This window comes from Capsella rubella, unplaced genomic scaffold, assembly GCF_000375325.1.
Source record: "Capsella rubella cultivar Monte Gargano unplaced genomic scaffold, Caprub1_0 scaffold_7, whole genome shotgun sequence".
Lineage (NCBI taxonomy): Eukaryota > Viridiplantae > Streptophyta > Magnoliopsida > Brassicales > Brassicaceae > Capsella > Capsella rubella.
Window position 1 is genome coordinate 9,655,593 of NW_006238917.1, and position 27,670 is coordinate 9,683,262.

Here is a 27,670-nt window from a genome sequence, read left to right on the forward strand (position 1 = left end):
AATTGGCAGGATAGATAGGAGGTTTTGCAAAGTATTAGACCAATCTATGGTGATCCAAGATTCGAGACGTCTACATGGACAAACAAATAAGACTTGATCCATTTGATTCATTCGTTTCTCCAAAAAAAGAAAAGATAAATCTGAGGTTGTCCCCAACTTCTATATGTACTCGTGTTCTCCTTACCATACAATGCAACCAGAATGTACTTATACTTTCTCACACTAGTAGTAGTATTAGACTCATAAATCTTCGAATTAATATTATTAGTTTTCATAAGATAATTAATATTGGACAAACATAAAAATAAGTAACGCTTCACTATTATCATTAAAAGTCTCTTAAGCCTATCTTAAGGAGGGGGTTAAGTGGTACGATTAAAAACAAAAAAAAATGTTGGAAACCTTAATTAAAAGATGTCTAAATAAGTATCCTAAAAAGCAAAACAAGAAATTGCCAAAAGAAAACTCTCAAAATTATTGGTAGCCCTAATTCTTTGCTTGGAGAGTTTGTATTTCCGGTCATGTTAATTGGCGGGCCGTAAAACTTGTTGCATTCACTCACACATACGTCTTTGGTACCGTAACAGTTGCTGATAATTTTTAGGCAGCAAAAACAGTAGTGCATATCCGACGTGCATATTTGTCGGTAACACGTTATGTTCGTTAGGTTTATCTTGTTATCTTCGATAGCCTCGTCCACGTTTCTACGTTAAACTTGTTTGATGCATGTCTGAATCTTGCTAGAGATTTTTTTTTTTTTTTGGGTTGGAAATAGTTAAATTGCTAGAGATTTGATGATTGAAGAATAAGTAAATAGTACATACTGATATTGATGTGAGAAATAATTTTAAGTATAAAGTTTTGTGAAGTTTATAGTTTTAAAATTTTTAAAACTGTTATTAATTACATTTTGATGTCGAACATTCCTTTATTTGATTAATTTCACTAAGAAAAATCATATCTCTAGCTATTGAAACTATTCAATGTCCCATATAGGCATATATGCAACTCCAAAACACAACTACAGACTAGAGTACTTGGAAACAGTCAATGACCTTTTAATATAGTGTGTAGTACTTACGTACATGTACAGCTTTGTGACCGGCGGATCACTCTAAAGCAATAGTAAAAGTAAAACAAGACGACGTACGTACACACTTTGTGACCATGAAGCTAGCTAGATTCCATCATGAGAAGCTAATAATTCAGACAAAGTTACACACGAAACCTAATAAGTCCATTGCTTTTGAAAACAAGACTCCTCTCTAAAAAGGTTATATAGACAAGGTTCTACATGAAATCTAACTAGCTAGTTCATTATTACTTGTAAAAACATAAAAACAACTGTTCGCTTCGCGAGTAATCTGCTAAAACTTTACATTGCACTATTTCTGGACACACAAATGTTAAAGAAGAATTAACATAATAAACTTCTAATAAAAATTAGGAAGTACGACACATATATGTCGATCGATTAATTTGTTCATATTGTTACCGGACGCATTATATATACTAGATTATATTGTCTAGTTATCTTTCCTAGAAAGGAAACTAGTTTTTATTTTTATTTTTTTGTCGCCGAAAGGAAACTAGTTTTGAAAGATTGTACATTTCATTAGCTTTTTATGAGAGAATCCTTTTACGTATCTCAAAGTGACGTTTATTGAGTATCATCTGCGCGCGAGTGGTCCAGAGTTGAATTTTACCTTTGTTCTTAGCATTCTTTTTTTCTATTTTATAATATTAATCTAATTAAAGTGCATATATAGTTGTCTAATCTTTATGAGAAAGATCTCACGGCCAGTTCCAAGTCACTATAATGTTGCTGAGGATAATTATATTATATATATATATATATATATATAATACATAGTAACTAGTAAGCATAGAGAAATATTACATTGTTATGGTATTTATATTTAAGAGATAATTATGTATATAATGTCATTTAGACAATGACCCATATGATATATAGATGTAGAAAAAACCTGTCGGTTGGACATGTGCGAGAGACCAAGACCAACCAATATAAGTGTAAAGTGATGTCCTAACGGCATGGAGAAAATTTGAGTTCTCTATTCTACTAATTAATCTTTTCTTCTTTGACTTTTTTAGTTAGAGCCATTTTTTAAAAAAACATGTATTAACGCAAAATATTATATATCTAAATTTCATATCATTGGCTCCATTTAAATTAAAATCATTAATTTGGACTTCAATACAATTTTCTTAAAAAATCTATACCTATCAGGTAACCACAAAAAATATGTACAAAAAGATATAACATAATAGAGAAACACAGGTTCTAGGAGAAGGAAATGGACTTCAATTCATAATTCATAGTTTTGGATACAGAATCAAATCAAAATTATAAACAAGCTAGAAAATGTAAACTAAAGAACATTGAAATCTGATAATACACATGCTAATATGCTATTGCTAATCTAGTGTTTAATTTCAAATTATCAATCAAAGCCCTCCACGTGTTTTCTAAATTTTTGTTTTTTAAAACAAGATTTCTTTTGAATAGATGGACCCATATTATTAAAAAATTTCACAATGAAATTTTATATTATTAAAATTCAATTTAAATTTAAAAGTATTAATTTATTTTCCATTAATAATGAATTATAAAATATATCATATTAAATTCAATTTGTTAAATTCAAAAAATATTAATTGATTACCCATTAATAATGGATATATATATGCATATCAGAGAAAAAAATCAAAATATTATGTCAATATATCTATACAAGAGACTAATATATATACAAAAAGTCTTAATTAAACTGAGATAATAATAAGTTTTTTTTCTTCTCATAATAAGTCACCCACCCAAAAGAAATGAAATAATAAAAATATCTATAAGAAGCTCACACACACACGTGTATGTTGCGCTTAGCCTATGTGTCTAACTACTACGCACGTGTGTACATATAATCGTATAAATACATGAATATCTTAATTATGTGTATATATATAATAGTTAGCTCTGAAACGCATATTCCTCTTTATCATCTATCATCTGTCTCTCACCGTCTTTTTTATTTCGTCTTCCTCATCTTTCTCCTCTCCGAACCTCTCTAAGGTCTCTCTCTCTATCTTCTTTTATAACTTAAGTTTAATTCCGAAATGCAGTTTCCTTTTTTTTTGATGAATTACTTAATTGATTATTTTTGTCTATAAATTTGATTTGATCAGAACGAAGAGGTTCGAAAGAAATGGCGACGGATTACAACAGAGCCGATGATTTCTTATTTTCTCAGCAACAGCAAGAGGTAAATTTTTCTCTATTTTAATCGGCGATTTATTTAATGATTTTTCATTCTAATTTCTTGAATATTTTTTTTAAAAGTTTTTTTAAAAGCCATGGTGGTGCAATGTTTTATTTTTTTGGGTTTAATGTGAAGATTTTTAGGTAATTATTTTATTTAAGGCAGATATATATATTAGCGTTTTCGATGGTTTGATCTATGGGTAAAAAATGAATATTCGAAATAATTCTAAAGATGGTATTGAATCTTGGGTATCAAATATTTATTCCATTTTTTTCTTTCAAGTTTTAAGAAAAGTTTTGACTAGAAGAAAATCTGATAATTGTGTAAGTTTAAGGTCGGATTAGTAAGTAAGTAAGTAGTCAACAAGTCAAAACATTTATTTGGTAAATTACCACAAACCTAATCGTCGGCAATTTTAACGACGGCGTACACGTTTCTTTCTCATATCTTTCTTCTACATTTCAAACATTAAGTTTATTTTAATTTGTTTCACATTTTCTTAGTCAAAATTAAAAATAAATTACGTTTTCCGACATTTTGCTAAGTCATCAAATTAATGGTTGAATATTTTTAATTTGTCGGGTGCGAAGATATTTCTGGTAGGAATATATATAGTTTTTTTCCTTTTAACATAAAAATCTTATGATAAGATATTTTAGTGAAACGGACGGTCGTAAACGATAAACTCATCTTTCACTTTGGATATCGACGGTTTGTTGAGCCGCCACGTGTTAAACCTTTGATGACACTTGTTCTCCAACCGGTTTGATCCGGTCCACATTAAAAATTGCTGATTTCGTTTTGCTTTACATTTTTTTCCTACATAATTTGATTTCTGTCCGATTGTGATCGGTACAATTAACCTCTTTAACAATCTGAATAATTATTATTTTATGACATTAAAACCCTTTTTGTTAACCAATTCGGTATGAAATTGCTTTCCGGTTTAGAAATTGTCGGTAGGCGTTACATGAAATGAAACAAAGATGATCATTCTCTTTTTGCATCTCTTTAAAATAAAGCTATTTTTTAATTACGGTTTTGATTTGTTTTGTTGTTGTCATTAGTCTACGGCTGGTGCAAATAAATACGGAGGACTTGTGCCAAAGAAAAAGCCTCTTATCTCTAAGGTGAATCTCATTGTCATCTTTAACTTTTTTAAGTAACCCTCTTTTTCATATATACGTATGATCTTAGTTATTAATTAGTATGATTTAACAAACTTTTAAAATCAATGCAGGATTACAAACGTGCTTTCTTTGATTCAGCAGATTGGGCTTTACACAAGGTATAAATCTTTATATATCAAAACTTTGACATATGGAAAGCATTATTAGTGTAATTTTTTAAAACCTAAACAATTGAAATATATATCCACAGCAAGAAGCAAGTATAGATGAGAGAACAATAGCGGCAATAGAAAACCTAAGACCCAAATTGCAGGTAAATCTATTTAGACTAGTAATTGCATGTTGATTAATACTCTTGAGTTATTCACAGTATGTTTTGTTTTCGTTGTATTTTTATTTTTCAGAGAACGCCTCGCAAGAAACTTCCCCCTAGAAGACCTACCTGTGCAACTGGACATGATAATTTGGTGAGAAAATACATAAGTTGATTCAATTACTCTGTTTACTAAGACTAATGAGATTATTTTTTTCTCCTTCATATTATGTTAATTCGATTTATTTTTTAACAAATATTTATAGAAATTTTTTTTTGTTATAATATTTGCAGACAGAGTCGAGCTTTTAGGGGTACAAGGAAAAGGGATTGACGTGGAAATGGAACGTGATTGGTTTGGTAGTGAGCCTACTCACGTGTTTCATGTTTCCATTTAAAACTTGTATGCACAGTTTGTTCGGTTTTGGTTTTTCCCCCTTGGTTCACAAAATGCTTGTCGTTTCAATAAAATCGCCCAGACACTTGTTGCTGTTTCTTTCTTTTCTTGTTTTGCTCCATTCCATCTTGTGGTAAATTTAGTTTCATAAAATTGCTCCATTCATAAATTAGCTATTCAGTAAATTACTCTTTGATGCTCACATGATATCCGTCTGCTTAATGGAAGAGGATCTCAAGCGAGTTAGAGAACCAGATCATGATGATTGGTTAGAGACAGTGAGACCGATCAGAGGGACTAGACTTCATATCTCGAAAGGACAAAGGCCGTTCTCTAGCATCTTGCCCAATAATGATGTCGGAGATTTAAGGGTTCCGAGGAACAATGAAAGAGAAGGCACATAATAAGGCATTTCTCGGACTATTTCTTCGTATAAGGAGGAGATGAATATCTACATTGAAGAGAATGATCCTGAAGTTGCCTGAAACATATCTTGGAGATGTTGGAACAGTACAGCAAGCTATCGAGTTGTAATATCAAGCTCATTGGATAAGAAGGGGACTGCTAAATGAAGTCTAGTAAGAAGAACACACAATTCCTCATTAGTTTTAGCCAAAGTCCCCTATAGGCTTTCCCTTTGGTTCGTTTGTTTATTTATTTTGCTCAAAAACCCAATAGTTGTGATTTTATCGAGAGAGTTGTAACCCATGTATACACAGAATCTGATCAGTTGGTCACTTGTCCAAAGTCTAAAACCACATCAACTCATGCCAAGAAAGCATATACAAATCATTCCATTGAATTAAATTCCAATTATACCCCTAAGACTCTGATTTTTAAGTATGTAATTTGGTTTGGTAATCATGTCGACATTGTTTCCTTAAAACGACAGAGTTTTCAAGTCCTGTCCGACTCTTACGTTTCCTTAGCCAGCGCCATTGATCTGTGCGATTTGAAATCGGAAACTCGGATACGGTGAGATGAAGATTGATCTGAATAAAGTGGCTCGTAAGATCGAGGTGGATAATCGTATCCCTCTCCGTAACTACTACCGCATCGCCGATAATCTCCTCCGACAGGTCTGTTTCCGATATCGCAACGGGGATTCGAATCTCAACCTCAATTCACATAAACTGTTTCTAGTATTTGAATTCGCGCTGCTAGTTTAGGAAGTGGTGGAACAGTGATCGATTTGTTAGGTTAGGGGTGTTTGAGAGTTCAATTTATCAATTAGATTTTTTTTTCAAGTTTATTGGAACAGTGTTCGATTTCTAGTTTCCGTAGTAAACCTAATCAGCTACTTCCAATTGTGTGATTAGCTGCTTTGTAATAAAGGAGTTGATTCATGGCCTGTTGCCTGGTTTTTGATGGTTTTATTTTCTGAGTAGCTTTAAGCATAATCAGTTTTAACTTATCACAAAATCAAATAGTAACATGTTTTGAACAATGCTCAGGCCAGCATATATCGCGACGAGAAGAATGTCGTAGATTTGTATATCATGCTTCTTAGATATTCAAGGTGAGGAGATTTTTGTGTATAACTACTAAAAGTAGTCATTTGAGAATTATGTATTTTCCAAGGAAGAGCTACAAGTTTTTGATCTTTTGCTCTGCAGTTTGATTTCTGAAACCATTCCTTTCCATCGAGATTACCAGGCATCGCTTCCACAAGAAAGACTTGGGAGTAGGAAGGTCAGGTATTTCTGTTTTATCCTTCAAAATGTTGTTTGGTTGTTACCATACATAATAGTGTCCTCAGCTGTGGTTTTCTTTGTACAACAGAGGTTGCGTGCTGTAATCAATGAGCTCGAGTCTCTGAAACCCGAATTCAACCGGCTTGTAGATAAGCTAAACAGAGCTGAGGAGGAATCTCACAGGGTTGGAAATGACCTCCCAGTTGTATCATATAGTTCAGATGCTGTTGAATGGCCTCCTGCCCACAAAGCTTCATCATACTCCAGTCATGATATCAACAAGGTCTAAGACTTGGCATTTGCATCTTGATAATCCATGTTCCCAAAACTTCAAATCCTTGTGCCTTCTTACCAGCGTTTCCTTTATTTCTCTTTCTTCCCTGGATACAGGCAGCCTTATCGACATCACAACCATCCTGGACGTATAACAATAATATAACTTCATCTTCAAATCGTACACCAATTGATCAGCAATTCCAGAAGCTGTGAGTCTTTCCCCTTGGTATAATTGTCAGTCATTCTCTTTAATAGAAAGTCAACACCATATGTTCCCTGAGCATTTGGAAATCCTGAGAAATAGGGATACTCAATCCCATATACGTCATTGGTTTACTTGCTTTACCTCTGTCTGTTTCTGTGATAACCAGAAAAATTGCCATTCTAATGGACTAAACTGGCAATGCTACTTTGCTTTTCTGTTTATGGTATCATGTATCAAGATAGTTGTTGTTATCGTTTTGTATAATATATCTTTAGTTTCAAACTCTTTAATTGTGCTCTCCTGTACCTGCAGATCATTTGATTTTCTGCCTCCGAACCAAGCAACCTTGTCTAGACATTCATTTTTAGGTCCAAATGGTCTTAAAAGTCAGTGGGTTGCACCCACGTCGGAGATAAAGGTAACAGTTTCTGATCATTGTTATTGTTCCCACATTTTCTCACTCTTTCTTTTTCTTCTTGGTCCAATCCAGTGTCAAGTCTTTTTAGATCTGAAGGAGCTGAGATAATATCTATTTGTATGGAATGACAGGTTCAGTATCCGAATAATACCGATTGGGGTTCTGCTGAAAATTCAGGGTAAGTACTTATCATATGTTGCCTTTTGAAGAGTATTTTTTTGGAATGGCTATTTTTAACTTACTCCATGGGTTTCTACAGTTTGATTGAAGCTGCACCGAGTGGTTCCTCAACATCACTTAATGGTGATTCTCAAGAGGTTGCAACGCTGAACTCTGTGCTCTCCTTAGATGATGGTCGATGGCAGCGTCATTCTGAGGCAATAAATTCCCAATTTATTAGTGACGCGACTGAAGACCCCTTTCAGTTTGTTGGTATGAGGCAACCTTCCCCTCCTCCTGTGCTTGCCCAAGTGCATCAAGAGCGAGCCCAAATTTGCCCATCTAAAGTTGCTGATCCTAGACCAGGACCTGCAATTTCTGCTCTAGAAGGAAAAGAGGGCAGTAATACTTATCAGCATTTGCATGTTGTAAGTGCCAGCTATCTCTTCTTTTACTTTGTGCAATTCCCATCCATTCCATAGTGTTTGTGAGCGTTATAGAAAATCTGGGACGACAGTCCATGATTATTCTCACTCGGTATGTGTTCAAGAATCAACACATTGATAACCATGAAGTATTGCATGGGATATTTGAGTAGCAGTATGTTGAAAAATGTGCTTTATATCTACGTCTTAGGTTTATGTCCATTACATCTTATATTCTTATTAAAGCTTGCTAGAATTGGTGCTGGAAATCTTTCTCTTTTTCATCTTTTTTACTAATGTTGTCTTCCTCTATTTTAATTTGCTGAAGCCGGTGCGGATAATGGATGATTTCCTAAGGCTAGCTCGGTCAAATACAGAAAGGAACTTAGAAACTTGTGGAATACTTGCTGGCTCTCTGGTACGTAGATGAAACCTTTTCCTTTTAGCTGAAATCATCTTGCCGTCACTTATATTCTGTTTATATTTCCCTTTTTGCAGAAAAACAGGGTTTTTCATATCACTACTCTCATAATCCCAAAGCAGGAGTCCACCTCTGATTCCGTATGGTCTTCATTTTTCTTAACCATTAGATAACGATCTTTTAAATTCTCCCTGGGATTCTTCTCACACATAGTCCATTTTCTTTTGTTATTATCAGTGCCAAACACTAAACGAAGAAGAAATTTTCGAAGTACAGGACAGACTCTCTCTATTTCCCTTGGGTTGGATTCATGTAAGTTCTCTCAGCTTCATCGACTATCTCTCTGTTTTCCTTCATGCTTACAGTTTTCATGATAAGAACTAAAAGATCTTCCATGTCTAGTTTTATTCCTAAATGGTGACTTACCAAAAAGCTAGTGGAACAATTCTGAATCCATATTTATCCACTAGTTGATAAGCTTATCGATTCTTCTGGCTAATTACTTTTTGGTTTCAGACACACCCTACTCAAACTTGCTTCATGTCATCGGTTGATCTTCATACACACTATTCCTATCAGGTACAAATTTCCCATTTTTTCGTTCTTCTTATGTTAATCAATCACGTAAGATGCGATTATTCTCGGACCATTATGTACATCTATTTACCATATGGTCTATGTTCCAGATAATGTTACCAGAAGCAGTTGCAATTGTAATGGCTCCAACAGACGAATCAACACCTCACGGGATATTCCATCTCTCAGATCCATCAGGCGTATCCGTGATCCGTAACTGCCAACAACGAGGTTTCCACCCACACGAAGAATCAGAAGACGGTAATCCAATCTACGAGCATTGCTCACACGTCTTCCTCAACGCCAAGCTCAAATACGAAGTCCTTGACCTCCGCTAAAACCAGGCCAACACCATGTTTTATTTTTCCTTGACAATCTTAATATAAAAGACCTCAGAGATCAGATGTCTTGGCGGTACATATATATATATGTGTAGTATCTTCTCAAAACTTGGCTGAGCCTTCTTGAAGTGAAGATGATTGTGTTTATCTAAAAAACGAATATACGCTTTTAAATTCGTATGTACAATTTCACAAAGCCAAATTTGCCAAAAATGTAATTACTTATTAGGGAAATTACTGTTAACAAGTCAACTTAAGTATATTTCTGGTCTCTCTCTCTGTAACGAATCTAAAAATTTCTATAAGATTTTACCAAAATGTTTTTATAACCGAAGGAAACTAACTTCCCCTCTACTTCGTCTAGGGTTTATCCTCTATCTATCCGCCGATTGCTATACATACACTTTTTGAGTATATATATAGTTTCCACTCGACTTGGCTTCTTCATTTCAGTGACTTTCATCCACCGTCACGAAGCAAGTAAGAAGAGGAGAGGTTAGCAGTAGCCACCATGTCTTTGAGACCTAACGCTAAGACTGAGGTTCGCCGGAACCGCTACAAAGTGGCGGTTGATGCTGATGAAGGACGGCGGAGGAGAGAGGACAACATGGTTGAGATCCGTAAGAGTAAGCGTGAAGAAAGCTTACAGAAGAAGCGTCGCGAAGGTCTTCAAGCTAATCAGCTTCCTCAATTCGCTCCTTCTTCTGTTCCTGCTTCATCAACTGTTGAGAAGAAGGTACAGTTTTGTAGGGATCTGGATTCCGATTTTTGAGGATTTGTTACTGTCTTCTCTCTGTTTATATAACTAATTAGATCGATTTTGATTTTGATTTTGGTTTTGGCTAGTTGGAGAGCTTGCCTTCTATGATTGCTGGTGTTTTGTCTGATGATAGAAGCTTACAGCTCGAAGCGACTACTCAGTTCAGGAAATTGCTTTCTATTGGTAATTTTTTGCTATATTTGCATGGGGTTTTTTTGAGTTTTGTATTCGATTCGGCAATTTCTTGAAATGAATCAATGGTTTTAAAATTTGGCAGAGCGTAGTCCTCCAATTGAAGAGGTTATTGATGCTGGTGTTGTGCCTCGCTTTGTGGAGTTTCTCACGAGGGAGGATTATCCACAGCTTCAGGTTTGGGGGGATCCGTTTTGTATTTGTCTGTCATATTTGATAGAAATTATCATCTGATACTAAATTCTCTCTGTGTGTGTGGGGTTTCAGTTTGAGGCCGCTTGGGCATTGACAAACATTGCTTCTGGGACTTCAGAGAATACAAAGGTGGTCATTGAACATGGTGCTGTTCCTATTTTTGTCCAACTGTTGGCTTCTCAAAGTGATGATGTCCGTGAGCAGGTAAGATATGTGTCTTATGGAATTTGCTCATGATGAAGTATCTGGGCAACTTTTTTTTTTTTTTTGGGAGCGTTCTGAAGTTTATTTTCTTGATCTGTTATGTGTAAGGCTGTTTGGGCATTAGGGAATGTTGCTGGTGATTCTCCACGGTGCAGAGATCTTGTCCTTGGTCAGGGAGCTTTGATACCATTGCTCTCTCAGTTGAATGAGCATGCTAAACTCTCCATGCTAAGAAATGCTACTTGGACCCTCTCAAACTTCTGCAGGGGAAAGCCACAACCTCCCTTTGACCAGGTTTATCTCTCATTCTACTCTTAATCTCTTCCCAATGATCAAGGTATATTTCTTTTTAATATCTGTGGTCTCTTAATAACAGGTCCGTCCAGCACTTCCAGCCCTTGAACGCCTGATTCATTCGACTGATGAGGAAGTGTTAACTGATGCGTGCTGGGCTCTCTCTTACCTTTCTGATGGCACAAATGACAAGATCCAATCTGTCATTGAGGCAGGCGTTGTTCCTCGACTCGTTGAACTTCTCCAGTGAGTTTCAAGCCCCATGAGTTTATTGTGCGTTTTTTTATAATGAATCGTATTCTTATGTGTTAATGAATATCGTCAAATTTTATTCTGTTCTAGGCATCCATCACCGTCTGTGCTTATTCCTGCGCTTCGTAGTATCGGTAACATTGTCACTGGAGATGATCTACAAACACAGGTATTTATGTTCTTTTACAGTGTCATTCATATTATCCAGCATACATAGTTCAATGTTGATGGAAAAATGAAACACTCAATGGCTTAGAAAGCTGAATCTGATTGTTGATAATGTCATTTGGTTGTCAAAGTTATTATGTAGCTTCTGATGAAATTTGATTCCTTGCAAATATTAGGAGATATCTGGAATGTAATTTGCCGTTTTTTCCTAGATTTTGTTTTCCCTAGTATTCTGCATATTTCTTACCCTAGTTATGTTTATAATGCCTAATGGCCCTTTTTAGTAGTTATAGAATATAGACTAATTAAGGCAATCCTCCTCTAGATGTAAAATGCTCTCAGCAATCTCAAACATTTAGCATTTATCAGTTATATCTCTTTCTTCTTCTGTTGGTTTTGAGCTGATGATTTTTTTTTCTTGCAGTGTGTAATTAGTCATGGTGCACTCCTTAGCCTTTTAAGCCTTCTGACTCACAATCATAAGAAGAGCATTAAAAAGGAAGCTTGCTGGACAATCTCAAATATCACTGCTGGAAACAGGGACCAAATTCAGGTTATCTTTTCTGAAAATTGTTGTTTCTGTTCAGCTTATCAGTTTCTCGTACACTTATGTTCGATCACATGTTTCAGAAGCCTTCTGCTGTTTGAAGAAAGATGTTAGGTCTGTTTTATGTTCTCTAAATATTCTTTTGGTAATACAGGCTGTGTGTGAAGCTGGCTTGATTTGCCCTCTCGTCAATTTGCTTCAAAATGCTGAGTTTGATATAAAGAAAGAAGCTGCATGGGCAGTATCAAATGCCACTTCGGGCGGTTCTCCTGACCAAATCAAGTAAGATTATCAGATACCAGGCCCATTGTCTGTTGAACGAATAACCACCTTTGAAGTCTTTTCTTACTCTCTTTCCAAACAGTCAGTTAAATTCTTCCCTTGCCTGTTTTAGGTACATGGTGGAACAGGGAGTCGTGAAACCACTGTGTGACCTTTTGGTGTGCCCTGATCCAAGGATTATCACTGTGTGTCTGGAAGGATTGGAGAACATACTGAAAGTTGGGGAGGCTGAAAAGGTCACAGGAAATACCGGGGATGTAAACTTTTATGCACAGTTGATCGATGATGCTGAGGGATTAGAAAAGATTGAGAATCTGCAGAGTCATGACAACAGCGAAATCTATGAGAAGGCAGTGAAGATTCTTGAAACATACTGGTTGGAAGAGGAGGATGAAACTTTACCACCAGGAGCATCTGCACAAGGCTTCCAGTTTGGAGGTACTGATGGAGCTATACCGCCAGGTGGATTCAACTTCAAGTGAAGGTAAAAAAATAAAAAACTCATATAACTTGGGAACTAATTTGTCCTGTCCAGATGTCTAGAGCATTGGAAGCGTAGACTATAGGAAGCCAGAGTAAATCTGTGGATTTGTGTCTTGCTTGTGTAAAAGTGTGAGTCTGGTTTTGTTTGAACAGGAGCTGAGCATGGTGAGTCTGAAGAGTCGAAGCAGCTTATTAAAGAGTTTGGGGGGGCACTGGTTAGAAAGGGTCTGATTAGAGAGTCTCTGGTCTTCTGTGTAAAAGTCAGATGGGGTGCCTTAGTCCGGCCTGGTCTGGTCCGGTCAGTGGTTGGTGGGTTTGAGTCATGAAATAAGCTTGTTGTGGGTGGGGAGTTGGGTAGGAGTCATCAAGGGTTTATTTTTATAAGGGGAAAATTTGGGAGAAGGCTTTATAAAAAGTTTTCAAAAATGTGTGATGAGAATGTGTCTCTCTCTCTCTCTCTCTCTCTCTCTCTGGGGTTTTGTTACATTTGTACTACACAACACTGCAAAGTCAAACATAAAAAAGTTGGTCAAACTTCATTTTGGTATTATTGTTTCCCATAAAAAGGCCCAATTGGTTCGTATCTTTTATTGTTTTATAGTATTTGTTTTTTAATCTGTTTGAGTGCGGTCCAATTCATTTTTGGGCTATTTTGTCTACACACGCACGCGTATCTATATTAAACATATGTCCATAAATCGATGTTATTAATGGTTATCGTCAACTTCAAGTAGGGTTTCAAATATTTTAAAAAAAATCTTATGTTTTGTGCAAGCAAACCCTGTCGTTATAGGTGCCTAGGTCGTATTTATAAATTTAACAAAATATTTAATATAACATAAACTATAATTCACATAGTTCTTGATAAATTGTGATAAGCTACTCAAAATATCTAAAAGACAGCGAGTAAAAAAAAAATGCATGCATCGCTAATCTCTCTAATAAGCCCAGTTTAAGAAACTCAACGTGGCATACAGTTGAACTACCATAACAAAAGAAGCAATTCAAGAAAAAAATTTGTGCGCCAGCTTTTGAAAAAAATTCAAATTTGGTACCAAAGCAAGAAGATACCATTAAAAACCAACTTGGATTGTTTTGTTACTCATTTTATTACAAAGCTGTAAAAAAATATTTCCCTCTTCTTTTTGTTTCGGTTTGTGATTGTTTGGCGGGTGGTGAGAGTGTAATAAAAAGCCCCGCCCGAGGATAAAAAAGTAAATAAGAAATAGAAATCTAGGGTTTTTTAGTCCCCGCCTCCTCCTTTATTATAAAATCCCTCTCCGTTTGTTTCATCCGTTACTCCTCTGCGGCGTCTCCCTCTCTCTCTCTCTTCCTTATCATCTTCACTCTTTCTCTGTCTCTCACACTTCACACGGAGCCATTCAACCAGAACGAAGAGGTCTCTGATCACTTCTCTGCCATTTCTACTTTAGCTTAAGCTAAGAGAGTGTTATCTTATTCTCAACCTTTGGGTTTTCTCATCGAAGTGGATCAATGTGAGTATCTTTGATCATTTTGATCCTTCTTTCTTTACTTTTGTAGGTGTTGATCACGGTTATTAAACTTGTCTGTTTTGTGTTTTTGTAGATGTCTGAAGAAACAAAGACGAAGCTCGAATCGGCGGGAGATTTGTCTGATGTAGACAACGGGAACTGTAGTAGCAGTGGAAGTGGAGGTGATACGAAGAAGACATGCGTTGATTGCGGAACTAGCAGGACTCCTCTTTGGCGTGGTGGACCTGCTGGCCCTAAAGTAAGGATATGATCATGATTCTCTGTTTTTCAAAACCCTAAAAATCGAATCTTTTTAAGGTCCTTCTGGGTTAGATCTAGTCAAATGGTACTATTAAATGTGGTTTGATCTTTTGTTTTAGCTCTGTCGCTACTGGGTTTTGCAGCATTCATGTGATCATGTGGTAAAAATTGTCTAGTTAGTGAGGATTGAGTTAGTCTGGTTAGTACTGAATACTTATGATCATAGAAGAGGAACACATCTAGTTGACATATGTTTTGTTTTGATTCTGTGTTTGGAGTCTTATTATGTGACCAGTTTGAGAAGAGCTTTATTGTAAAACATTTAGTACAGGTTAAGATTTTGTGTTTATGATGGTGCCCTTGTAACGAAGAGATGCTTGAATGTTCCTAAACATGTCTCTTTCATTTAGATCTGCTTATTCTCTGGTCTGATCATGGTCTTTTTTTTTTGCAGTCATTGTGCAACGCCTGTGGGATCAAAAGCAGGAAGAAGAGACAAGCAGCTCTTGGAATCAGACAAGAAGATAACAAGATCAAGAACAAAACTAGTAGTAACAATCTCAATCTTGAGAATCGAAATGTCAAGATCGGTAAAGCTGAAGCAGGAAATGTCAAGAACAGGATCATCAAAACAGATTCTGAGAGTTACAGTAACACCAACAACAACAACAGCAAGAAGAATGTGAAAAGGGTTAGTAGATTTTTGGATTTAGGGTTTAAAGTACCGGCGATGAAGAGATCGGCGGTGGAGAAGAAGAGGCTATGGAGGAAACTTGGGGAAGAGGAACGAGCAGCAGTACTTCTCATGACTCTTTCTTGTGGTTGAGATCAGTTTCTTAACACTCCTTTTTTTTGTCTGAATGGTTTGAGAGATGAGGTTTAGGGAAAATAAGTTAGTAGAGAAATGATGAAGAGAGGTTTAATTAATATCCTAATTGTCATAAGATATAAGTATATGTAATTCAGTCGAAATTGTTTTTAGGCAAAGCTAATGTTATAAATGCGATATTACTATTATAATTATTCGTTTAAACTCTGGTTTTATTTGATTACTGATATTTTTCTATCTCTCTTTCTTGCATACAGTCTTTTCTTAAAGTACCTTAAAATGTCGTTATAATAGGATCTTTTTTTTTTTTGTCAACACATTAATAAGGATGTTTTTGTCACTAACAGTAATTTGTTTAAAGAAAATTATCATGATTTTTGATTAGAAATGGAACAATAATGTGAACATAAAAAAAAAGATGGTAACCCTTTTGTCCAAAATAAATTACAGCTGGTCACGCGATCTAGAAGCGCGTGATATCAGAATGAGACAGCTATAAAACAGCTCATGGATTTTTGGGGTTTTCGTTAAATGAATAAAATATATAAAATCAGTTTTGATAATTTTATATAAACCTAAAAAAATATTTAAAAAGAGTCGGTGATTGAGACAATTGGGGTCTCTCTTCTCATTTTCTTTGCGATTCTTTTTTCGATTTCTGTGTCCCACTATTTATTTATTTTTACATTTACAAATACAGTATTAAAAAAGTTTTGTAAAACATTTTTCTAGCTCCCAAAACTCTAATATTTATATAATTTTTATGTTTCTCTAATTGTGTCGTCTTATGTGAGTAGTATCAAGTATGGTTAAAATATGCGGCTGACAAATTTGATGATAGCGAAGAGACGTTAACAAACAACTATCAACTAGAGGATTCTCTGTGTAACACTTGCATGCAAGTAGACCACCTATGTGAACATGTTTGAAAGACTACAATGTTGTAAGATTGTTGAATCCACTAATCCCATGCATGTGTTCACAAGATGATGTTATGAGTTTTGACAATTAGTTTGATAGAGATTAAAGGTTTTGTCCTGAAGGATTGCACAATTTTCCTTTTGATCAGAAAAGCAACGAACCAAGAGTTTTAGTGAATCTACGTAAAAGACGTTGATGCTAGTGTTTACTAAGCTAAGAAAAGAAGCCAACTTAAATGAAAAAACCAATCAAAACTATAATTGCTTGGCCAAGTAAGGGAATGTGGGTTTTCTTGGAACAACTTGAGCATGTGTATTGTCTGTTCTGATGATGCATGCTAGCTTGGAAGACTCTTGTACAACTAGAAGCTCTTCAAGTGGGTGTCTTCAAGTACATTATTAGTGGGTGTCTTCAAGTACATTATTAGTGGGTGTCTAATAATAAAAGAAAGAACAAACAAAAAACATCTCTCAGTTTTGTATAAAGAAACAGATTAAGATGGGGAGATAGCAACAAAAACAAAGTATTATGTTTTTTTTTTTTTTCCATAGATGATAGTAACACGTTTAATTAATTGTTTTAATCGGTAATCACCAAATTTTCGTTGTCGGAATATATGTTACACTGGTTTTAACATTAAAAAACAAACATAATCAATTCTTGTCGTAAAACTGAAACATCAACTTAACAACATAGGATACTCTCATCGAGCGTGTAGGCCCAAAAGCACTTATATCAGTTTTGGGCTTTTCCCAATATCAAAGAAGGAAGTAGGGCCTGATAAATAGCCTCGAGTGAGTTTATTCACACACTAAAGTCACACTTACTCATTTCCTCTCTGTGTGTGGCTCATGATCCTCCTCTGCATCATATCTTCAAAGTTTGGTTTTGGTCTTTATAGTCATCAAGTTCATGTGGTTTTATTTATAAGAAACGATGCTTTTTATATTGTCCTTCTAACCAAACTCATATTGCGTCAACTAGTTTTGTTTGAGATTTGGAATATCGCGAGTACAGTAAAGTAACTAATATTAAAAAGAGTTAATCCATTCATTAATACACAAAATTTGTTGAAAGATATTAAAAAGGTAGTACAAATTTATTATTATTATTTCTCTACTTGTGCAAAGCAAAAAAAAAAAACTAGTAGTAAAAATACAGAAGAAACAATAATTTCATCGTTTCAATACGTTGTAGTGTGAAGATCTCTCTATCTCTCTCATGCATAATAAGTCTTCTCTTCTCTGCAAAGGATCTGAGGAAAAATATTTGTGACAAATTAACCTGTATAGGGTTAATATATATAATATATAAAGCTACTTCTTCCCTCTACATATCATCATCGATCTTCTTTAAATAATTTATTATAACAGAAAGTAAGATAAGATTAAGACAAAAGTGATGAATCCGTAAGCGAATCCGTTTCTTGCATCGGATCCGGACATGATAGGTTGCGGCGGAGGGTTGTAGTAGTAAAACGGGAAGTAGGGAACGATAGGGTTCGGAGGAGGAGTGAAAGGGTAGTTTCCTCCGCTTTTAGGAGGTGGATAGACGTAGCCACCGCCTGAGGAAGATGGTGGTGGACGGTAAGAGCCAGATTGAGAAGGAGGTGGGTAGTAGTAGTATGGACCACCACCACCGCTGGAGCTAGGAGGTGGAGGACAGGCAGTGGTAGTGGGGGATGGAGGCGGCGGAGATGGATTTGACGGAGGAGGAGGAGGAGGAGAAGAAGGGTTAGGTTGACAAGGGTTGTCGCAAGAAGTGCACATTGTACAGTCTACGATCTGAGATGGTGACGTGAGTGAAGTAGTAGTGAATGCGAAGAAGAGGAAGAGCAAAAGATGGAATGTTCGGAAAGTTTCCATTGTCGGATGAATCTGGAGTTTGTGTCTGGTGAGAGAATCTGAGATATAAGTGAAATTTGAGGAAAGAAGAAGGGAAGAGAGGGGGAAGAAGAGGACAAAGAAGTGTGAAGTGAAGGCACAAGTGTTTGGTGTGACTCTCTCTTTAGAGTGATTCAAGTGGAACGTGTTAGATTGTGTCCTTTACACTATCTTTTATTTCTCACCATTTGTACAGAAAAAAACTTTATAAAATAGATACGTCATTTTTAAGAATTATATATGTATATGTAAATATATATATATATATATATACAAAATCACATGTAGTATTTGGTTGTTAATTTTTTTGTATGGTTGGTTACTAAAATTGAACATAGCCATTCATATTTATTATACATATACGTATGATGATGAAGAAACGAGGTGAGTGGTGAGAGGGATGCACGTGGAGAAATAAAGACGGTTGGATTGGATGGAAAGAAGAAGCGAAGCTCTCATAGGATCCGATGAGAACGCGAGAGAGCACGTGCATTGTCCATGTCGGCTCGTTTATCAGTATGTGCGCCTTTTCATATTTGTGCGGATCTCTCTATCCCTATTTAATGGTTTGGTTTGGTTTGATGGTTTCTCTAAAGAAACGAGATTCATTTGTAGCAGTGAGTTATGATTCGCCAGAAACGAAGCTTGTAGAAACGGACTTAATCAAAATCTTACTATTTTGATAATAAATAAACAATGAGAGGCACTGCTTTGCATAGTTGCATCCATCATTTGAAATAGGAATTTATAAAAAAGGAGTATGTAAAAGCAGCAATTAAAGCACATGAGATGAGATGAGATGAACAATAATAAATAAGCTCCTCGGGTAATGTGTGTGTCTGTGATTGATTACTTACCCCGAACCTTCCTTCCTTCGTCCAAGCCCCACCATTCCTCCCACTTGCTTTTGCATTCGTATTTACTACAACTCTTTTCATTTAACTAAGTTTACTAACCAATGCTTACACAAACACACACAGCCCAAGTCTTCAAGATTTTGACTGTATGTATGGAAACAATACACATTTCATATTAACATTAACACTAATAGGTGAAGACTAATTGTTTTCTTTTGCATGACTTTGGTGTATACACATACCATTTATCTAAAGTCTAAACACAAGACAATATTTTCATTATTATCATTACTATCAATTTGAAAGTGGAGACCAACGACCTACTTATTTGTGATATTTTTAATGAAACGTATAACATAAGCATAAATAAATATAGTTTCATTAAAATTAGAGAGAGATACGACGTCGGATCCGGAGGTAACCAAACTTGCCAGCTCCAGGTGACGAACCTTCGAATATCAGTGGCAAATACCCTGTCGCTGCTTTGTATCTCTGCTGAATCTGAACATTCACCACCAACCACACCCATAAGGCCTTTTTTATATATACAACTAAGTTCCTACTCAACTTGGTGGTCGAACCTAGAGTTGGTGTATATAGCATTTTACATACCTCGAGAATTTGTTGGCTGCTGCGCAATGAGTTACGGCCTATGACACAGACTGTTCCACCTGAGCCTCCACCCGTGATTTTGGCTCCATATAAAGTTCCATCATCGGATTTAGACTTGTTGTGCTGCATCCCTTGTACTAACTGCACCAGCCGGTTTGTTCCATCTGATCCTAGTCCGCACGCGCTGTAGCTATAGTGACACTGAACCAAAAAAAAGTATAGCAAAAGAGCATCAACATGTTAAATCCATGATCAGTAAACAAAATCAACAAGTCTTTGGTAATTTTGAAGTATTACCTGATAAAGAAGTCCCCCAAGAGCAGTAAGCTGCTCCTCTGATGTTGCAGAAGTCAATAGGGCTTTAAAAGTCTACAACAAGAAGAATATCACATTCATCTGGGATTATGTAGGCTAGAAGAATAGATATTAACCAACCATAAAAGGATTCAAAAACACAAGATGAGAAGATTTTTTTATCTAGACTGCTATAAATTAAAAGACTGACCTTGACTCGGAAGTTTTCGTATATAGGGTGTCTGGCAGGAGCTCTAACGCTGTAAGACCGCTTTGGATCAATTAATGTGACCGGATCATCATGATCCAAGTATTCCTTAAGGAATGTTTGACCTAGCATGGTATCTGGAAGCTTATCTGCATAACGGGCTTCATATCTGCAACATAACCAGCGGTATGAGGATTAGCGTGAATTACAATATGCTTTTACTTCCAAAATTTTTGCAAGATGAGAAACATGGATGGTTTCAACCACTTCCACTCTCACCTGTGAGGCGACAAGTTGCACAAGTAGTCTAATGAAGCTTCCATCTCAAGTAAGTCAATCCCTTCATCCTCTAGTTCATCCGAGTTGCCTCCATTAGCACTCGACACTGATTGTGACAGAATAGAAGAAGCCATTGACTTTATCATCTTTCTCCCCATGTAGGCACCAACTCTGACTGACCTATAGTCTGCACCTCCAACGCTGCAACATTATTCAAAATAAATGAGATGCATTGAGTAAAGGAGACCAAGTAAGATGTTTATCTAGTGAAGTAAATATGTATTAAGTGAGTGCAGCATTATAGGCATAACAATTGAGAGAAAAACAGAAACGACATTGACAGAGAAAAAATGTTACCTGTGTCGAATTCCGGAATCAATTCCCCAAAATCTGACATGGTTGGGAATCTCAACAAGCCCAACTACTTCTGCAGGCTACATATTTTTTAAGAAAATGGAGTAGATCAGATCTTATTATCTCCAGGAAGAAAAGGAGATATCATATGTGCTACAAACAATCATGATCTTTTACTTTCTAGCTTAGGCGTTACTAAGACCTACTTGGCAGATCATGGCCAACAGTTTGTTGGCTTCCCCACAGGATGAAGTCATCTGATCCATAACACCACATGGAGCTCCAACAATGTGATTCTCCACCTAGCAGGCAAAAAAAGAAAATTAGAAAACCAAAACATTTACAATGTCACGAAAGGAGCTAGTACAATGCTGACATGAAACCTTTTGGCAGAGTATAGCAAGATCTCGCGGATCGATACTCAGTCCTGCATATTTATATAAAAAAAAATTGTTAGAATACACAAAATAAGATGCCTAGAATCAAAATTTCTGTGTTTTTCACCAATGGTCGTGATCATATAATTCTCATTTATGACAACACATTAAAGTGAATTACCATGGGCAGCAGCTATTGCGGACATGCTTGCCACCTCCACAGCAGCAGATGAAGATACACCTTTACCTTCAGGCACAGCAGAAGAAACCTAAGAAAACAAATAATTAGTAACCTACATGTATCACAGATGCATACACCAAGAACTATATGATGGACCATGTCTGGATATTTTAAGAAACTCAAATAAGACTTGTGACAGAATCACAGTTCGTCAGAATTATGACCGAGAGGTGTCACAAATGTGGCCCTCCAAGGGATGTCAAACCAAGGACTGTTAACTTCTTATCCTACAACTGCATTTCTAAATTCTGAAATCATTCCTTTACTGTTTGGATAATGTAAGTCCTAGAACATGTTACACTTAACTATGTATATTAGAACAAAGAATAGGGTAAACAAATTTTACCAACAAAAATTAAAAATCAGAAAGAAACAAAATCGAATCAGGAGGGAATCTGCAGCAGGGGATGATAAATTTTAACAAAAGGATGAAAATATCCGCACCAGCAAACTGAGGCTATCCTCAAAACGCACACCAAGTTCTGTCATCAATACCAAGATTGTGCCGGCAACATATGCTGCCCACCTGGATGATTTTATTACCTTGTTAATAAAGAAACATTATCGTAGTTCAAACAAAAGTGGAAAGACTCACTTTTGTGCAGGATCTTGTGCAAAGAACTTCCTTGCTTTTTCATAAGAAATTGGTTCATCTCCATCCATAAAGTCGGACAAATCCATGTCAAAAGTAGGGGCACGATTGCTGATCTCTGATCCATATGAGACCTAAAACACAAAGATTCAAGGCAATCTCAGCAGGACCACAAGGAAAAATCTTAAGCTAGGACAATCCAATTCTCTATTTAAGCAACCCATAATGTGCATACAGGGACTTCATTCAAATACTCATACTTACAATTTGCAGAACTGGTGTTGGTACTTGTCCCTTAGCTTGCTGTCGGGCTTGCGCATGTTTCCACAGTCTATGTTTTCCAGGATGGTTTCTTTGAACAGCTACATGGCAAGCTTCCCTTATTGGCATCTGAAGTTGTGAGAATATAGATAAAATAACTGTCGTGGTCAATCAAAATAGAGGATACTCTGGCAAGGAGGAATGTATGGGATTTTTTACAATTACTATATAAGACAGAATGATGTTTTGTGAGATAGGATGATGTTTTCTGTGAAGGCTAAGATTAATGCTCAATAAGTTGAACAACTGCAAATGTATTCCTTGGCACTAGATATCAAACGAAAAACAGGATCAGACACAAGTGACCCGCAAAACCAATAGTACAGAACTTTTACCTGCAGGACCAGGCTTCCTGAATAGTCAGCAATTCCACCCATCACATCTAACCTTCCAGGTGCTCTGGCAACAAAGATTTCTTCCTGCAAAAGCGAAAGGTTTCTCAACATAGAACAGCTTAAAACCAGAGTTATAAGAGGCTAACTTAGCCTGATAGCAAAACTGTTCCTTACGAAAGAAGCTTGCACCAATTAAAAGAAATGATGCAACCATCTAACTGCGATTTCCAAAAACACTTACAATAAAACCATCTTTTTTGGCGGCATTGTAAGAATATTTTTGCAAGGCATTAGGCATGAACCCAGGACATTAATATTCTTCTATGTCCTCTTAGTAGAACGCTTATTGGAGCTATAAGAAAAAATATTTTACCTCCCAGTTGAAGAGCCCACCAGCAGCTTTTCGTTCACGCATGGTTTTCTTCTCCATACCCTTTTCAGAATCATGAATATCATCTAGCATGGCTAAGCTCTTAAGAAATGTCCATGTATCTGAAAGACCTTGAACATCACCTTGAAGGATATCAAAATCATCGGTGCACCTGCAAGATAAGTGAAGGGATAAGGAAGAAACACAAAATTAGAAAATAGCCAGAAAAAAACAATACTTACGACTCCACCAACGAATTGTTTTCGTTAGCTTGAACAGTAGGTGATGATTCAGCAGATTGACCTAGTTCATTTTCAGCCCTTGAATACCACTCCGGAATAGCAATGTCCCTTCCAGGGACCCTTTGTAGCTGATACCCCAGGATTATGGCATCACGTAATCTTCTTGCACCACTTAACTGTAACATACACAAGAGCCAACTGAAAAACTCCAACATAATTTTTTATAGAAGATTTGCATGTTACTACTAATTACATATGAAATTTACCTTATCGGATGCACAATGTCTTCCAATGGCTGTCTCTTGTAAGATGTGAGCTGCAATCTATCATTGCACCAGTATGCAAAAAGAGAAGTTAGTACACAGTAGTTGGATATCAGGCAGGGGGCATTTTCAGAATCTTACAGTTTAAGAGATAAATGAAATCAAGATAGAGCATCTACCTCACCACCATTGATGCCACCTTCGTAGCAAGGTTTCAAGCTAACTGCACGTTCAAGATATGGCTTCCACTGGCCCATTAATAGGTCTCTCCTGATCATCTCAACACCACATTGATAAAACTGCAGATTAAATTTGACCAGAGAATCTGAACATACGATCCACATCTTTAAAATGAGGTAATTAAGGACAAGAAAATCAAAATCAAATAAGGATTTGGTTGAACCTCGAGCATATTTCTTAGAAAAGGTTCTTCGTTGAAGTAATCTCTGCGGACAAAGACAAACGGCACCTTGTACGATAGGGCTTCGCTGACAGTTCCATAACCAATTTTCCCTGAAACCATGGACACATGTATAACAGAAACGCCACTAGCCTTCTAATTTCATTGACTATTTCTTAATCAGGTTATATACTAACCAAGCATACAGTCAGACGCAGCTATAATATCAGGCGTATAAGCATCCTTAGCAAGCTTTACAAAATTTGGTGGAAGCTCCTGGGTCTCAGATGCGCCACAAACCTGAACAACATATGGAAAAGTTTAAGCAACAGCATAGAATCATCAACTTGAGAGTAAATATACATAAAAACAGACACAGGGTAATTGTTAAGAGATACCAGACACAGCCAGCCAGTTGGTAGTGATGTTTCCTTCAAGTTCCACCCTGAGGGCTGCACATGAGAAAAAACAACATAGCTGCAAATGAGAACTTGGTCTTTTTAGGCCAAAACACAGAATACGCATAGATGACCAATTAACTGTCTATAAGCAATATTAGCAACAATGATACATATGGAAGAACAGACAGCCATACCTGTCCCCCAAAATTGAGTATGACAACATTCACATCTTCAGCAATGCCGAGTTCTTTCCTCACCTGATCAAAAGGGGCATTAAGTGTTATTTAGAATATTTGTGCCACTGAATATAAGAACAAATAAATGTTGCTGACAGACCTCCTTGCGAGTTTTGTGAAGTCTCCTCACAACCAACGGTACATCAATGACATCACGAAACGCAGGCACTATGAGATAACAAGGAAATAAAGTTAAGGCAGCAGAGCAGAATACACTAGGACGAAATGAAAGAAAACATTACTAAAAAAATTGAAATTAGAAAAGCTGTATACTTGGACAATATCCTGGGAGGCGAATTAGGAACTCGCAATGTGAATAATCTTCGGCTATCTATGTCAGGGAAAAAAAGTATAAACTACAACTTAGTAAATTCAGTAACAGCTACAACTTACGTGCCACTACAAGCCAATAAAAGATGGACAATTCGTAGAGAGAATTCTACCTGCCAAACGATGGAGCGATGGTGATATCCAGCAGCCATCACGTACTCAGCATAGATAAAATCCCAGCTAAAAGAAACAAAATTTAAATAAGGTTGAACATTCTCAAGGTAAAAAACTAGAAACAAAAGCTAGGGATTTTGAACGGTAGAGACAGAGTAACAGTACATATGGGCAGTGAACAAGAACTAAAAGCAGGAGAAGATATCAGGCGAAACCAGACAAACAAAAATGTCACCTGAAATTGGTGACACAGACAGATCGTATCCCAGCATCAGCAGCTGCACGGCAGGCGACTGGGACAACATCAGATACCTGTTGTTAACAAAAGTTTTTATTTTGGTATGCAAAAGATGGAGGAGAAAGCCAAAGTCTTGAGGAAGGCTTTTCTGAAAAAAGTGCTGAGATAGTATGAACCGAAAAAAACAATTACCACAAAATCAGCTTTGATAGAGTGAAGCCACTCCACTTCTGTTTTCAATATGTCAGCTCGAGGAACCACAGCTGTTTCCACATACTAATCAAACACACCAGTGTCCAAATGTTAACAAAAACTAAAAAAACATACATTCAAGGGAAGACCAATATGGAAAAAAGAATCATAGGATAGAAGAGAGTGAAACCTTTTCTAACGAGGCAAGGCGATCAACGGTCAATGCATCAGCTTGCACAGCACCACAATCCAAAAGTACCTAAACAACACACAACAAATTGAGAAAGAAGACTTAGCAAGTAAAGAGGAAGACGAAGTAGTACAAAAAAACCTTCCGAATTTTGAGCCTTGGGGACTGGATTTCAGAAGTGAAGACGAAATCAGGCGCTCCGGTGACGACATGAACATCGTGCCCCGCCGCGATCAGGTGACGAACTACCTGAAACAAAAAAAAAAACGAAAATGCCACAAAATTAAACCACAAGCAAACGATCGAACCGCATGAACCAGAGAAGAAGGGAGAGTGGGGGAGAGAGAAGTGAACCTCGACGACGCGAGTAGCGTGACCGAAGCCATGACCAGTGACGTAGTAAGCGAAGACTAAGTGTTTGCTTGAAGCAGAGACTCCTTCGTTCTCATCTATCCTCATTTTTTTAACTTCCGCAAAATCTCTGAGAGGAACGATTTGATAATATTGGACTGATGCCGATGCGAAATTGTTAAGGCAGAAGAAGTAAGGAAGAGGAGAGAGTTTTCTAATAAATCTCCAGTTTTTTTTTTGTGTTTTGTAATTTTGTTCATAAATCTGAATTTAAATACGAAAATTATTTTTCCGATTTTTAAAAAGGTTTTTTTGTTCCTCCTTAAAACCTATATAAATAATATTTAATTTTTTTTATTTTGATGGGAAGAAGAAGAGTTACGTATTGCTCTCGCAATTCGAGAAAAAGGATAAAACGAAATTTCGTGTATATGATTTTAGTTATATCCAAAAGTATATATAAATTCCAAATTATATAAACTAAAACTGCAATTTGCACACAAAAGAAATTAAAAAGTAGCGATATCTCTTATCTAAACTCTGTAGAACAAAGAAGAAAGGAAAGTAACACAAATAGAGGATTTTTTGTTTTTGTTTGTCGATTTGGACGTATAACTACAATTTGATCTTATCCTCAAAATCAAACATGACAAATCATCGTAGTAAGTTTAGTTCTCAAGTCTCAACAAGTTTTACATGGTTGTTTTTGGTTCTAAAAATAGTACTAAACAAAGGGACAAATCTGCATTATCTGTAGGTAGAAGATAAAGAGAGTTATTACCCCAAGTTGTAGGAGTGAGTAGCGGTTGGCAGATGATAAGTAGATAAGGTTCATATATCGTCCTCATTTATCTTTTTTTACCTTTCTGACGAGGCAGGCGGATGATATCTGTGACCAACCCCAAGAACAACTTCCTTTTACAAAAAAAAAAAAAAAACCCCCAAGAACAACCAATTTTAAAACAGATCACTTGTATCAATCAACAACATTGTATCATTATCCATTACTTATTCCTGTATTTAAAGTTTTACTACTAAAAAATAATGCACCGTCTTATGTTGGAGATTAAGACAGTGTTTCCAATATTCATGTGTGGTCGGAGGATTCTAAAACACTGGAATGTGGAGGTTATGTCTCCGTCGGTCAACTTAATTAAAGCCGAAGCAAACACGGATGACTTTTTTAGTTACCACTTACTTGGGTACTAGTGAATAAGTGATGTAGCCCTGTCTGTCTTGTACGTGTGTATTAGGGGTTTTACGTTTTATTTCGGTTTTGGGCTTTTTCATTTATATTGGGCCTTTGTATTATGTCCCCCTCCAAATCCAATCTATTCAATTACAAACGGTGTGTAGTACGACGAAAAGAGATCGTTTAAACTTACCTTCGTCGTAATTTATTTTAACGAAACAAAAAAAAATGGTTACGCAAAATGTGATCAGTCCATTGCTAACCAGTTGTTTGGATATTGG

General features: G+C 36.3%; 6 protein-coding genes across 6 annotated transcripts; 4 read left to right on the top strand and 2 right to left on the bottom strand.

Moving 5' to 3' along the window:
- The first annotated feature begins 2,993 nt into the window (after nt 1-2,993).
- Nucleotides 2,994-5,228, top strand: LOC17878084. The gene is made up of 7 exons (XM_006284756.2): nt 2,994-3,091; nt 3,205-3,281; nt 4,349-4,411; nt 4,522-4,569; nt 4,662-4,724; nt 4,816-4,878; nt 5,019-5,228. The coding sequence occupies exons 2-7, from the start codon at nt 3,225-3,227 to the stop codon at nt 5,034-5,036; spliced, it is 312 nt and encodes a 103-aa protein (XP_006284818.1). The 5' UTR covers nt 2,994-3,091; nt 3,205-3,224; the 3' UTR covers nt 5,037-5,228.
- A 768-nt stretch (nt 5,229-5,996) lies between these two features.
- On the top strand, nt 5,997-9,501 carry LOC17878923 (AMSH-like ubiquitin thioesterase 3). Its single transcript, XM_023777888.1, is given in 14 exon segments — nt 5,997-6,200; nt 6,576-6,640; nt 6,738-6,813; nt 6,904-7,098; nt 7,206-7,300; nt 7,609-7,714; nt 7,846-7,892; nt 7,974-8,301; nt 8,627-8,716; nt 8,797-8,859; nt 8,957-8,974; nt 8,977-9,031; nt 9,236-9,298; nt 9,406-9,501. Coding segments are annotated over 13 exon segments (1,275 nt in total). The 5' UTR covers nt 5,997-6,101; the 3' UTR covers nt 9,274-9,298; nt 9,406-9,501.
- A 539-nt stretch (nt 9,502-10,040) lies between these two features.
- LOC17878514 (importin subunit alpha-2) lies at nt 10,041-13,598 on the top strand. The gene is made up of 11 exons (XM_006285263.2): nt 10,041-10,372; nt 10,483-10,579; nt 10,674-10,765; nt 10,856-10,987; nt 11,096-11,281; nt 11,364-11,527; nt 11,624-11,702; nt 12,126-12,254; nt 12,403-12,530; nt 12,643-13,014; nt 13,167-13,598. Exons 1-10 carry the CDS (start codon nt 10,148-10,150, stop codon nt 13,010-13,012), a joined length of 1,602 nt encoding a protein of 533 aa, XP_006285325.1. The 5' UTR covers nt 10,041-10,147; the 3' UTR covers nt 13,013-13,014; nt 13,167-13,598.
- Nucleotides 13,599-14,306: 708 nt separating this feature from the next.
- Nucleotides 14,307-15,816, top strand: LOC17880159 (GATA transcription factor 17). Its single transcript, XM_006284567.2, has 3 exons — nt 14,307-14,509; nt 14,601-14,765; nt 15,222-15,816. The coding sequence occupies exons 2-3, from the start codon at nt 14,601-14,603 to the stop codon at nt 15,591-15,593; spliced, it is 537 nt and encodes a 178-aa protein (XP_006284629.1). The 5' UTR covers nt 14,307-14,509; the 3' UTR covers nt 15,594-15,816.
- A 1,727-nt stretch (nt 15,817-17,543) lies between these two features.
- On the bottom strand, nt 17,544-18,544 carry LOC17879692 (proline-rich antigen homolog). The gene has a single exon (XM_006284585.2). The coding sequence runs from the start codon at nt 18,380-18,382 to the stop codon at nt 17,882-17,884; it is 501 nt and encodes a 166-aa protein (XP_006284647.1). The 5' UTR covers nt 18,383-18,544; the 3' UTR covers nt 17,544-17,881.
- Nucleotides 18,545-19,408: 864 nt separating this feature from the next.
- LOC17879745 (L-arabinokinase) lies at nt 19,409-26,440 on the bottom strand. The gene is made up of 29 exons (XM_006282764.2): nt 26,201-26,440; nt 25,988-26,095; nt 25,847-25,915; nt 25,657-25,740; nt 25,462-25,538; nt 25,226-25,292; nt 25,056-25,113; nt 24,883-24,950; nt 24,741-24,803; nt 24,544-24,597; nt 24,343-24,445; nt 24,149-24,258; nt 23,925-24,044; nt 23,749-23,805; nt 23,483-23,658; nt 23,244-23,412; nt 22,871-22,954; nt 22,479-22,604; nt 22,218-22,348; nt 22,067-22,148; nt 21,563-21,650; nt 21,388-21,431; nt 21,211-21,306; nt 21,008-21,084; nt 20,651-20,851; nt 20,375-20,540; nt 20,167-20,238; nt 19,870-20,070; nt 19,409-19,758 (listed from the first exon to the last, which is right to left on the bottom strand). Exons 1-29 carry the CDS (start codon nt 26,303-26,305, stop codon nt 19,645-19,647), a joined length of 2,970 nt encoding a protein of 989 aa, XP_006282826.2. The 5' UTR covers nt 26,306-26,440; the 3' UTR covers nt 19,409-19,644.
- Between the last annotated feature and the right edge of the window lie 1,230 nt (nt 26,441-27,670).

Bases quoted from the DNA above. Each gene is read 5' to 3' on its own strand.
- LOC17878084 (XM_006284756.2), top strand. From the start codon at position 3,225: ATGGCGACGGATTACAACAGAGCCGATGATTTCTTATTTTCTCAGCAA. The intron at 3,282-4,348 runs GTAAATTTTTCT...TGTTGTCATTAG, and splicing joins TTTCTCAGCAACAGCAAGAG to TCTACGGCTGGTGCAAATAA. The intron at 4,570-4,661 runs GTATAAATCTTT...ATATATCCACAG, and splicing joins CAGATTGGGCTTTACACAAG to CAAGAAGCAAGTATAGATGA.
- LOC17878514 (XM_006285263.2), top strand. From the start codon at position 10,148: ATGTCTTTGAGACCTAACGCTAAGACTGAGGTTCGCCGGAACCGCTAC. The intron at 10,580-10,673 runs GTAATTTTTTGC...AAAATTTGGCAG, and splicing joins CAGGAAATTGCTTTCTATTG to AGCGTAGTCCTCCAATTGAA. The intron at 11,703-12,125 runs GTATTTATGTTC...TTTTTCTTGCAG, and splicing joins GAGATGATCTACAAACACAG to TGTGTAATTAGTCATGGTGC.
- LOC17880159 (XM_006284567.2), top strand. From the start codon at position 14,601: ATGTCTGAAGAAACAAAGACGAAGCTCGAATCGGCGGGAGATTTGTCT. The intron at 14,766-15,221 runs GTAAGGATATGA...TTTTTTTTGCAG, and splicing joins GTGGACCTGCTGGCCCTAAA to TCATTGTGCAACGCCTGTGG.
- LOC17879692 (XM_006284585.2), bottom strand. From the start codon at position 18,382: ATGGAAACTTTCCGAACATTCCATCTTTTGCTCTTCCTCTTCTTCGCA.
- LOC17879745 (XM_006282764.2), bottom strand. From the start codon at position 26,305: ATGAGGATAGATGAGAACGAAGGAGTCTCTGCTTCAAGCAAACACTTA. The intron at 25,293-25,461 runs GTGACATTTTTG...TGTTTCTTTTAG, and splicing joins GTCTGTGTCACCAATTTCAG to CTGGGATTTTATCTATGCTG. The intron at 20,239-20,374 runs GTCAGTCTTTTA...TTCTTGTTGTAG, and splicing joins ACGAAAACTTCCGAGTCAAG to ACTTTTAAAGCCCTATTGAC.